At 38.4% G+C, this 13,372-nt stretch overlaps 1 protein-coding gene across 6 annotated transcripts in view; it reads left to right on the forward strand.

Moving 5' to 3' along the window:
- The window catches only part of calcr (calcitonin receptor), a 52,233-nt gene that overhangs the window by 21,873 nt on the left and 16,988 nt on the right, over nucleotides 1–13,372 (forward strand). For all 6 annotated transcript variants that reach the window (XM_034891479.1, XM_034891480.1, XM_034891483.1 and 3 more), the window contains exons 2-4: nucleotides 4,644–4,711; nucleotides 8,144–8,291; nucleotides 8,562–8,669. In XM_034891479.1, the coding sequence (XP_034747370.1) occupies nucleotides 4,667–4,711; nucleotides 8,144–8,291; nucleotides 8,562–8,669 (301 nt within the window). In that variant the 5' untranslated portion in view covers nucleotides 4,644–4,666. The remainder of the gene's footprint in view (nucleotides 1–4,643; nucleotides 4,712–8,143; nucleotides 8,292–8,561; nucleotides 8,670–13,372) is intronic.

Raw genomic sequence — 13,372 nt, forward strand, 5'->3', positions numbered from 1 at the left:
CCCGTGAAAGAAGATTTTGGTCAATCACAGGTCATTCAGAGAGACAGCTGGTTTGCGCATTGCAAGTGTGACACAAAGGGTAGAGTGAGAAGTTGTTTATTTTCATGAATTAAAACTACCAACATATGTTAAACAAAGATGTGCATGCAGCATGCATATGGCCTCTGTAATATCCATTGTTTGCATTACTGGAAAGCCAAAAAAAATACCACGTAGCTCCTGATCCAATGCACCTGAGGCTTTCCCTGATGTCGTGGACAGCAGTGGGGAGGCCATGATACGTGCAATAAATTACTTAATGGGAAGTGTGATTATGAATGTGTATTTGGAGAGTTGTCAAACCTCTATTGCAGTAAGCATTAGGAGAGCCCAGTACATCAGTGGAAATATTTTGGTCTCTATAGTCAAGATTTGTATGAGAGCATTGCATGACATCCACAATCTGTCCATTCGTCAAACTAATCCTTCTGAGTTTGCATTGTAATCCAGCTCATTTGTCGTGGCCCGGCAATGGGACGCCAAATCACGTCCGTTTGGCTGCTCCTTTCAGACTGAGTAATGGGCTCCCAAGTGGTGAGATATTGGGGGGTGTCGAGCTGCTGCATCCTTCATCACTGATGTGATGTCAGCACAAAACTGTGTTGTCACCGTGCCTCTAAACACTCACTGCAAGAGGAAAGAGAAGAGATGGGTGGCGCCGTCTGCTGCTGAGTGATGTGATGATGACAAAAAGAGAGGGCGAAGAAAAGACGAGGGTAAAGATGAGGAGGAGAGGGTTGAGGAAAAGAAAGAAAACGGGAACGGAGGAAGTCGTGGAGAAAAGAGACGGAGGATCTGATTAAGGGGAAAACACATGGATAATAATATTAAAAATCAGGAGGTGTTTATTTTTTTTTAAAGAGATTCTGGTGATAACAAAATAAAGTTACCATTTACTAACTACCATTAAAAAACAAACATATTTCAAACTTTTAGTTTTTTGAATGGACAAAAGTGCAAATGTTGTTTCAGACTTTAGTTTTGACAATCAAAGAGAACAGAGATCACAGAGGTAGATGATGAGTAAAATATACAAAGAGATATGTTTAAATGTCAGCCACACATTCATTGTGTATCTTTGCAAAGAACAGAACTCTTGAATAACAACTAAAGTAATGCCTGTTCAAGGACACACATTCAACTGTAAAGCCTTCATTAAAACAGTTTTTAAACCTTTTCACAAGGGGGGGGGGGAGGATCTCTGAGCACCTCACAATTTGATTTGATTCTGATTCTGAGGCCAAAGATTAGATTTTAAACCGATTATTGATGAATCGAGGTGCAACCCTTTCTTTGATTTTAAAGATATACACATAAATCTGCGTTTGTTAGATTTGGACATATGCAGCATTTGTCACACACAAGTTTTAATGAAATGTTTTGTCTACTGTTTTCCTTGTGTAATCATTCCATGCAAAAGCCTTAAACATGCTTGTAAAAAACACCTTGTCTCACACTAATCTTCCATGTCCGAGGCTTAGTCATGTTTAAAGGTGGAGAAACATGAAACATGAGGTGGTCAGATGTAATGTGATAAAGTAGATGAACAGCCTTTATGTGTTTTGCCAAATATTTTATTTCTTATTAGATTTTATATATGTATATATACAACACGTTTTTTTTCTTTGTCCATTATATCCATCTCTTTCAGTTGCTCTGCTTTCTGATTTATACATGTCTGGAGACAGTAACTGTGTTATTAAGAGCAATAAGACAGTAAGAAGAATCAACACATTTAACAAAAAAAAATAAATAATATTATTAATTTACCCAAATCGAGCATCGGCTTGTTCTAGAGGATGCATCTAAGAATCGATAATTTTTCCCACCCCCCTCTTTTTACAGGCAGTGCTTGTTACACACAAATCAACGTGTCTTCATTTTCAAAGTGGTTTAGAATCTAACAAATAATTAATATTGCAATAGCATATTCTTTCAAATCCCCGTTTTAACTTTTCATTGGATCCACAGTAGACTGGAGAGGGTCGAGTGCTGTAGCCTCCATGTGTGCCCTCATCCTGTTCGAGTGCTTTCCCTTGTCTTCTCTATTTAGTGTATTGTCTACACATGTTTCATGCTTACAGATCATATCCCAATGGACCTAATGGCCCACTAAATGCTCTGGGGAGTATGTTTAGAGATGTATAAAGAACTAACGGGTAAGACAGAAAGACATAGTTGTAGACAGTCCCACACCTCCCCTCGACGAAAGTCAAATATAGCTGAATAAACTGTCACTTGTGCAGCAGAACTAATGTGAAACTAGCTGTTGGCAAATATATTATTGATGGACTGAGAGAGTGTTATAATGTTGAAATGTTCAAGAGATTATTGGTGTCTCAAATAATCCCAATTGCTACCCCAATTTAATCCCGAATAGACAGATTCCATTGTGTTAAAAAAAAAGAAATACCTGTAATATATTCATATGAGCATTAAAGTTGATACGTGTAATGCATGGATAGCTGTTCCTCCCGGTTTCCAGTCTTAATGTAAAACTAATCTTAGATAACCATCTGCTGGCTGCTTTAGCTTCATATTAAGTGTACAGACATCAGAGTGGTGTCAATCTTTTCATCTAATGCTCGGCAAGAGAGTGAACAAGCACATTTCCAAAGATGTAAAATATGACATCCCTAAATTGTAAAATGTTATTTGACTTGTAGACTCACTTCTCAATCAGAGAATATCCTGCTTTTAGACAAATCCACATGCTCATGCACACCCAGAGGTGATTAGCTGATAATTGACCTGTGTGAATTCTCCACTCTGGTATGATAGTAGTAGTGTAGTTGTTGTAGATCTTCCATTCCCCAAGGCTATTTTGGGATCAATTCTTTCCTTCATATGCCTTCTGTTATCACTTTGTCCATGACTGGTATTTTTGTGTGGTTCTTGGTTTGGTGTACCTTCCCTACTTCCTTAGATAGCAGAGATATGGAGAGGTCTGTCGCTAAGTCCTTGACTGAGCTTTATAGCATGCTGGATCCACATTACATATGGTCTAGTCTATAGTCATACTGGAAACATTCATCAGAGTTAAGGATCAGGCTGAAAACGGCTAAATAGATTCTGATTCGGACAGTGGGTGAGGTTTAAGGTGAACTGCACTAAAATGGACAAGAAAAACTGGTTGGTTGGTCAAAACGATGCATCAGTGGATGCATTTCTCAACAGGAAATGGGGTTAGATAATGTAAGGCATTTACCAAGCAAAAACCTGTTGAATCCCCATGTAATACTGACAGGAAATACTATTAGTTTTACACCAAGAGTAGTCAAATTAACTTTAACGTCAAACGTTTTTTAAATTTTAAATTTAACTTTTATATTGTATTATTTGAGCTCTTGCTGAAGCCATCACAACACTTTCCCCACTTTCTTACTAACTTATGTTACTCTTTGTGTTATGGAAAAATAGTGACCCCCACCTGTAAAAACTGAAAGATGTGATTCAGTTTTACATCTTGTTGTGCTGCAAATAATGATTATTCCATTAGCTGGTGCATAACATATCTGAACTTAGTGATTAATGACAAACAACCAAGGTGATTTCTTGAGATTGCTTTTTTTAAAACAATATTTGTTAAATTCACTCTCACGTAATAAAAATAAAAGCAGCAAATCTACCCAACTAAGGAGCTAGAATAAGGTATTGTAGGACATTTTTCCGCTGAAAAATTACTTAAACACTTAATACATTTGTACAGTTGCTGATTAATTTCCTGTCAAGCGACTAATAAATTAATTGACTAATCACTAAACTTCTAATTTATTGAAAATGGGAGTTGTATTTGGATCTGGGAGAGAGAATTAGAAGTGGTCTCTTTCTGAAAGTAGACAGGGAACATCTGGCGCCAACAACAGTCATCCTCATATCTACTATAATTTATGAATGAGAAATGTAAGGCATCTCTGGTCAGACATCAGCACTCTGAGCCTTAAGTTCTTGGCAGATGCAGTTCCAGGTTTATTTGTTATCCTAATGCTAAGTAGCCTACCATCAGTTTGCAAGTCTGAAAGCCAAAACAACCTTTCACAGTGACTTATAGGACTTGCTCATGCTATAAGCCTGCCCCCTGGGCTGCTGTGGGGTGTAGGTTGTTCTAACTGTTCTAACTACAGAGCGAAGGGCTTCCAACAGCAACTCTACGAGCCAAGGCAAAGAGACCAGACTCAGTTATTAAACTGGCAGTTCTGCTGCTGCCGTCCTGCAGAGTGGAGGCTCAGCACAATATGATTGACTATCAACTATTTTTGTCTGACTGGGTCGCTGTATTTTTCTTGCTCAAACACAATATAATGTTACTCTTTCATGCTGTTGTTTCAAGTATTGACGTGTGCACTTTCTCTCTGTCTTTCAGACACAAGCACCCACACACACAGGCGGAAAAGTGTAAAATGTCATAAACTGCAGTTCCTCTGCTGCAGTGTTTTGCATTTTAGATTCATGATTGCTGTTGCTGTTTTATCCGGAGGCCATAATCCTGATTTGAAACAGCCATCTGTTTGTTCATTCAATCATTTTCACGGTACACAACTTGTTTTCTGATAATTGTAACTTGTCCCTCTATTCCCTCTCTCTCTCTCTCTCGCTCTCTCTAGCGATTCGCCTGCTAGAGGAAGATATGACGTTAGCGGGCTCCCTTTGGATCCTTTGGTTTCTCCTGGTGGTAAGCTCTCCTTTTTTAATTCAAGTGCTGCAGTAAGGTGAACTTTTCCTTCTCTTTCTGCCTGTTATGTTTGCTGCACATGCGTGTTTAAACATAGGATTACATTTTCATTAAATGGCCATGTAATATGTTGCAGTCTACTAGTTTTCTTTTCTTAGAAAAAAATCTTGGTATTAATTTTAACTCACTATTTATAATTTATAATTCATAACTATAGTTTATAGTTAGCTCAGCTTGGTCATTACCATCTTCCAAAAGAGAGTTAATGTGATCATAACTGCATGTCTCTGCATGTTATTATTGCTGATTCTTTTACACAGATGACATACAGTTGACTTAATTTTACCTGTATTTAAACTTATTTTGTATATAGACACAAAATTAAAAATGCATAACTCACTGGGGATTTGTAGTGGATCTATAACTCTGCATTGTGTTGCATTGTGGACAATGCAACACAATGCCTAGGACTGCCTTTCAGCAAATACTTGCAAGGCACCAGACATGGCAACATCACAACCTTTACCTGCACCCGTTGAGCAACAAAGCATGCTCTCTCTTTATAAATGCTCGCTGTGCCTGTAAAAGTATGAACTGTCACCCCACACTAGCCAACATGATCACAGCAGGCTACAAGGCAGTCCTGCTACACACATGCCTCAACAAATGTATTCCAATACCAGGTGCTCTAAGTGATGTCACACGTTTTTTCCTCACATACAGCAAACATCACCTCACTATCCACGAACTGCCTGCCCCACGCGGTCTCTATAGATAGCCCAGAGTCTACAAACAGCAACAAAAATAAACTGTGCCATCCTGCACCACGAAGCATACACAAACCAGCGTTCCAGTCAATAACCGCCAAGAAGGATTTGGGGGTGGGGGGTTAGTCAGGAGAAGCACAAAAGAGAGGGGACGGGATGAGGAGGAGAGAGAGGCGACCTAGTCTCGTTATGTTTGAAAATACTTTGAAAGTCAACAAGAAGTAACGTCACCCAACATCACTTAGAGCACCTGCAATGTAAAAATGTACTTTAATTGTGCACTTGTTTAAAGTAATGTAGCATCCCATATATAGCAAAAATACCAAAAGTAACTTTCCAAGAGAAAAGTCCAGAACAAAATGCAATTTAAAAGTGCAATTTAAAGTGGCTACATGGAATTTCATTTTTTGGACAAAAGCGTTATTTTATGAATGAAATAGATATAATACATACCTGTTTAGAAGGGAGAGGGACAATTTAGGGTTGATTTTGAATCCTTTGCAATTCTGTAATTGTTTCCATCTGTTTAAAGTCCGACCAGAGTTGACTCAGGTTTTCACCCGTCGTCTGTCACTCTCCATTTCAGTTCCTAGTTCTTAGTTTATTTTCCTTATTTCTGTGATGGCCCTGCCCCAGCATCAGCCATAACAACAGACAACTTCTAAAATTAAATACAATTAGGTCAATAATAAGAAATCTCCTGCTACCTTTTACCTGGATTGACACTGAAACCAAGGCTTTTCCAGTGTTACACCAAAATCTGTGACCCTTTTTGTGACTTTAGAGTTTGCTTGCTGTAAATTATTTTATGAAAGATTTGACCCAGGTAAAGGTATTGATAAAAACTATATAAAATAGCGTTCTTTTCACTGTTAGTCTCGTTTGCTGTAGCAGGTTATTAATGATCTTCAAATAGACAATAAACAGTTTCAGAAACATTTAATAGTTCCTGGTAGCTACTTTAACAATGCAAGTGTCAACCTACACCCTTCAAAACAAAAGACTCTACAGAAACCACATAAGATTTCACAGGTATTTATTATGCCCTGTGCATAAATTAGAGCAACAGCATACAGTTCTACTCATTCCTGCAGTAATATGTCACAATCCCACAAAGATCAAAGCATAATGGACTGTATGTCTGCATTTGCTGCATTCATTGTCAGGGTGTTGATGGTTTAAGTAGGCATTTTTGGTTTCTGCCAACAAATAATCTTAATCTGAGATGTCTATCATTGGATCGCAAATACTCTTAGAGGATTGTTTTATTTTCTCAGTGTTTGAGGAATTACATTTACAATATAAGATGAATGGGGTTGATGCACTCATTGGTCAAAGATGTTAACACGGGAGATATCTATCATTTTGACAGTTTGCTCTGTCATAGGAAATGCTGATTTGCCTAATTAAAGGGATTATGCCTAAATAAATTAAATGTTTTTGAAATGTCCTTTTGATGAACTTGCGTCTCTCTCTCTAATTTGAGTTGTATAATACATGTTTAACACCATGGCTCTACATTTTGGAAAGCCCAGAGATGATATTCATCCTGTACTAGACAGGATTAAGCTTTTACTGCAGAAAAATAGAGGCCTTTCATTAGTCATTGTCCCTTATTCAGGGACATTTTTAATTTTCTTTGCTGTTTTGCATCAAGCTTGTTATTGAGGCCCAGGATAATATCCCTGCCAAATGTTTTCTACCTGATGTATCTCTGTTATGCTTTATTTTTCTGTGCTTTCTTTTTTGAGTAGCTTTATTAAATTGAGGAGAAGCCTTGCCATCTTTTTTCTCATCCGTTGATATTGGTGGTGGCCTGGTGGTCGTATGTATGACGTCATTTACTTCAATGTTTGGAGTGACATCATATGTACGGCTGCTAAACTGCTACATGGGACATCAGCATTCTCACAAAAGTCAGTGTTTTGTCAAAGTGTTATCAGTCACTCAGGTAAGAATGGTATTTTTGTCTAATGAGAATTCCTTTTTCCACCACATAGACACAGATGAATGAGGTGTGCATCTCAGTTGTGAATAGGCGACAACAGTTTGCCAGGCAAAGCATTAAAATTCCTTAGACAATTTAGAAAATGCAAGTGCATGTGTCTCGCACTCTGAGAGGCTTAATTTTCAGCCTAAAAAATGTGCGAGATAAGTCACACCAAAATGGGCTCTTTATCCTTCAGCGAGCAGCTTTATCAAAATCAGCATTTCACACTCAAGGCTTCTTCATTTCTAATGCCACCTCCAAATACAAACAATAGAGCAGAGATAAGATTCATTTGGAGAAAATCAGCTGCTTAACTTCTTTTGAGAGCTCCCTAACACACTTTAATGAGTTACATGAATATTGAGTAAGTTGAATTTCAAGCCAGAGGGAAATTCTTATCAGCTCAGCTTTGAAGATGATTTAAAAAGTTTGCATGCGTATTTTTCGATTTTTCATTTTTTTGTTATCTGACGAGTATTACAAATTGTGCTAACATTATTAACAAGGATACTACTTATACTTCATCTGACAGTCAAGAAAATGTAGATCAGGACAGCAAGCGCAAAAATACACACACAACAAACACCCTATCAACACTCTAATGTGTGCCAAGTCAGTCTACCATGTGTTTTCTTCCCCCTTCCTCTCACCTCTTGTGTTGCTTTGTCTCCACAGCGCAGGGTGGTGGGAGGTGCTGAGTCAATCTTGGATCCATCACTCAGGCCTGGAAATAGCATGACAGATGGACAGAGCCAGGCGGTGAGCCAGGGTCAATATGAATGCCTTGAGCTATCCAACAAAGACCACCAAGAAAACAGAACGGGTGAGAGGGCCAAATCATTTCAAGGCTTCTTAAGGCCAAATCAATTACCTTTGGGAGAGCATCACAGGTGTAATGGCGTTTTAACATGGTGGATTGGGAGCAGTTGTTTTTCCTGTTCAAGGTAGTGTTGCCAGCAGTGTCTTTTGAAGTGGAAGATGTAGAGTACTTATTTTATTCTGATGTATGCTTACACTATGTACAAGTGAAGACACAGAAAATGGGTGTTGGTAATAACTCAAAATAGTTTTTTTTCCCCTTTTTCCTTTCAAGGTTTGTTCTGCGAACGTATGTGGGATGGCTTTTTGTGCTGGGACGAGACACCGGCTGGGATGGCTGTAACACAAAACTGTCCAGATCACCCTGACATGGACCCAACTGGTGAGAAAGATGTGCACTTCTAACAACAATATACAACCAGCTCTCTGAACCTTTTAATCCTGGTTCAGCAGGCAACACAGAAAAAAATCCAATCTTCTGTGTGTGATGGAGGTGAAAGGTCATGGGGCTGATTATACGATACAAAGGTCCACTGGCCAGCATGACACTTCAGGAAAGCTTGAAGGATTTATTTTGTGTTTTATGTGTGACAGTCAGGAAGGTTTGGTTCATTATGACGCTGCGTTCAGAGATTTGAGGTTGTATGAACTCATAATGCAAGAAATGTAGGTGTTTTTGGAGTAAGAGTGCAAGTTTTTTCAAAGCTGATGCCAAACTAAATTGCCGGAACATTTTAAGGTTTGAATGGTGTACAAATCCATAAATAAAACCTGATTAAAATTGGAAAGCAGTTTAAATAGCCAACTAAGTTGGAAAGCAATGATGCATGCGAAATAAAGAGTAAGAAATGATAGGAGTTTGAATATTCTGCCTAGCTGCACCACTATATCTTTACAACAGACATACACATGTACAGAGAATGACATATAAACATATAGATATGCAACACATTCTCATGAACGGGTCCCTATGAAATTGTATTAAAACATGCTAATGACTGTTTTTACTTTGATGTCAATGACATATGATTGTTTGACATACTATGACTTTAGCATTTTTTTAAGACCTTTATATAACTTTTGGTAGAGCGTTTGCTTGACATGCCAGAGTGAGTGGGATCGATGCCGGCATTCTCAAGAGGACTTTGGAATCTTCTCTTTTTTATGACATTTTTCAACATACTGCACTATTTCTTTTTGACACACTATTCTATGACTTTCTTTAACTCCATTTTTTTAAAGGTTTTGGGGGGTTTTCCCTTTTTTTAAAGTGACAATGGACAGACACAAAAGGGGGAGAGAGATGGGGGGCGTTGACACACAGCAAAGGTCGGATTTGAACCGGGGCCGCTGCAAGACTCAGCCAGCATGGGCTGAGTGCTCCCACTGGGAGAGATAGAGGTCGCTCTGACTTTTTACTTTATTATCACCTTTTTTTGACATGACTGTATCAACGTACATTCTTTTAGTGGTACAGTGGCTCAGTTGTTAGCACTGCTAGCACCAGGAAGTAGTAAATGCACACTGTAACCCCGTTTTGACTCACTGGTGGCTACAAGTTAAACACAAAGGCTGTCACTTGAATGGCGTTTTGAGCCAACGTTAGATATCACAATGTTATCAGTCAGATAGCTAAAGATAGTTTTCCATCTTCTGTTATCGTTTGTGATTCACAAATTTCAGTATGACACGTTATGCCGTAATCCGTTTGAATCTGAGCATGCGCAACTCACATCTGCACTCGACTCAAAAAAGTAAATAGTTTGAAATGACAATATTTGTTTCCATCTTTAATGAGGTTTTAAACACTAATATTAACAGGCTGATAAAACAATTCTAATGGTTACAGTGTACTTCCAAGTGAACAAAAAAGACTCCACACTAAGATGGAAAGGTGGAGAGAGATATAAACTCCGCTAAACTAGAAATAAATACACTGACATGCGAAAAATGTAGCTACACGTCACGGTGACTCACGGCTGGGTACCCCTCCTGTCCCCTTTGTAGAAAAGTATCTTAAAAGAATGAGGTTTCCACCTCCACGCTTCACGGCTGGGATGGTGGTCTTGGAGTTGTACTCATCCTTCTTCCTCCAAACACGGCAAGTGGAGTTCAGACCAAAAAGTTCTAATGCTGTCCCATCAGACCACATGACCTCCTCCCTTTCTTCCTCTGGATCATCCAGATGGTCATTGGCAAACTTCAGATGGCCCTGGACATGCGCTGGCTTGAGCATGGGGACCTTGTGTGTGCGGCAAGATTTTAATCCATGACGACGTGGTGTGATACTAATGGTTTTCTTTGAGATTGGTCCAAGCTCTTTTCACCAGACAACAAGGACCAGGTCCTGCCGTGTAGTTCTGGGCTGATCCCTCACCTTCCTCATGATCATTGATGCCCCACGAGACCGAGGGAGATTTTTTGTCATCTTAAACTTCTTCTATTTTCTAATAATTGCGCCAACAGTTGTTGCCTTCTCACCAAGCTGCTTGCCTGATGTCCTGTAGCCCATCCCAGCCTTGTGAAGGTCTATACTTTTATCCCTTATGTCCTTCCACAACTCTCTGGTCTTCGCCAGTGTGGAGAGGTTGGAGTCTGTTTGATTAAGTGTGTGGACAGGTGTCTTTTATACAGGTAACAAGTTCAAACAGATGCAGTTAATGCAGGTAATAAGTGGACAACCAGAGGGCTTCTTAAAGGAAAACTAACATGTTTGTGAGAGACAGAATTCCTACTGGTTGATATAAATACTTATATCATTCATTAAAATGCAAATGAATTGTTTAAAAATCTTACAATATGATTTTCTGATTTTTTTGTCAGTTGAAGTGTACCTGTGATAAAAATTACAGACCTCTACAAGCTTCGTAAATAGGAAAACCTGCTAAATCGGCAGTGTATCAAATATTCCCCACTGTGTTATTGAATCATTTGTTTTCCCTGCAGATGATTTGTTTTCCCTGCAGATCCTCCCATAAAAGGTACAGGTTTTGGAACTAAATAAAAGGAGGGAGAAGCTTTTTTAAGTTGTAATGGATGTAATTTTTAAGATGAACTAAATCAAACCACATAAGGCGTTTTTAATTATATCAAGCTTTTAGAAGATGTTTTTGTATAATTGAAGTATCACATTTTGTTTGATAAAAATGTGATACTGTGTCCCTTTGATTGCTTTAAAAGTTGTAGTCTTCTCTAGAGGCAGTTTCTTCTTCTTCCGCTTCCTATTTAATTTTGCCATCAGTGGGTTGGTAAAGAGCCTGGAGAAACAAATGCACCATTTACAATATACACGCATGTGGTGATCTACAGGAACTGTAGCATGGATGAGAGTCCCAAGACTGGACTAAAGAGATGTGGTTTTTGGAACACTGTTGTTTTCTGGAATCGATTAAACAAACCTTTGAGAGGTGACCATTTGATAGCTACAATGACATACTTCCCCTGCACCTGTAGAACCCCCTCCTCTTTACCTTCCATGTCAAGTTTCTCTGTGGTCTCATGATTACATTTCAGATAATTCAATTTCATTTATAATATCCTCCATCATCTCCAGTTGCTCTATATGGGCCGATTAGATTTAAAGATTTTTTTTATCAATTTGCCCTTTTATGTAATGTATGGCAATCAAATTAAGCAACCAATTAAGTTCTGAAGCTCGTCCTGTTTTCCACAACTTACTTGTTTCCGACTGTGGCCTGGTGAATAAAGTGTATAGTCTAAGTTGGTTGAGATATGTCACATCCTCTGTTGACTGGCAAACTGTGACAAGAAATGTATTGTTTTTGTTTAATACATGTTACATGTAGGGATCTGTTATCTATCCTGTTAAATACCTATCAATAATTTTGTGGACAGAATCCCTCACTGTATATTTGCAACCATGTTCTTAATTGAAACTTTAAAAAAAACGCTAGCTTGCTATGCTAACACTAGCTGCTAACGTTAAAGTTTAATTGCTGATTTTCACAACAGTCACGCATATTATCTGCCTTGAATGGACTCCACGCATGACTACAGTTTTAACCATTAGCAGAGAATTTTGTTTGATATATTTTTAAGGTAAAGTAGGCTAAATAATAATACATTTTATTTACATTGTGCTTTACATGGTAGGCTACTCAGAGACACTTTACAGTAAAATCAGCATATTTATCACATAAAAACAGAAACATGAAACTAGCATATTTTAAGCAATACACAGTATAGCCTTCAACTTTGTAAAAAAAGTAGTAGGCTAAGTAGATATTTTTACTTCCATACACATTCAGTCGGTCTGCTGCAGTCTCTTGGGTTTTTTCTCTCCGTTTAATAACAGCCGTATTCCCCTTTCTGCATATTACATGCTTCATCTCCTCGTTACTTTCCATTAGAAGCTGCTGCTCGTTGGGTGAAACATATGCCGCATGCGTCTTCTCCATTTCTGCATCAGTAAATCTGTGATTGACACCGTGGTCTATTTAAGAAAGCTGTGAATGTGCAACCGATATGGATGGATATGGATATCTTTATTCTACTTTTGTAGGCCCCAGGAAACAAAAACTGAAACCATGACATACACTGGTGTTAATCACAACTGATTGCACTGAAATGTACACATTCATTCATCACAAACGTTTCCCCTCGGCTGCACTTTGTGTGCTAATGCTAAACGAAGATCTTGAATATGGTCTACATAACACCTGCTACATCTCCATGTTACCAAGTTAACAGTAGCATTTAATTCAAAGCACTTATTATTCAAAGGATTGCATGGCTGCGTGCATGGCTGTGGTCTCTTAGTCTTCTTAAAGAAATCACTGTTGCATCTGCGTCCTATAATGGATAAAGACAGAGGACAGCTAGTGTAAGTGACTCATAAGCTGGATACAATGTTCATGATGGCCCGTAAAATATTCTGGTATAGCAATCAGACATGATAAATGAAAACAGATATTTATTTATATTGAGATTGACTGTAAACACACTTAATGTTCAGATTGCGATATACTACAGAATTAGCAGTTTTTACATTGTGAGGAATGCATGGCTCAATAAAATCTAGTTGAAGGAATCCAGAGTCAAGGCATGTCTGATTTAGGAGATACA

This window comes from Etheostoma cragini, chromosome 14 (assembly GCF_013103735.1).
Source record: "Etheostoma cragini isolate CJK2018 chromosome 14, CSU_Ecrag_1.0, whole genome shotgun sequence".
Taxonomy (NCBI): domain Eukaryota; kingdom Metazoa; phylum Chordata; class Actinopteri; order Perciformes; family Percidae; genus Etheostoma; species Etheostoma cragini.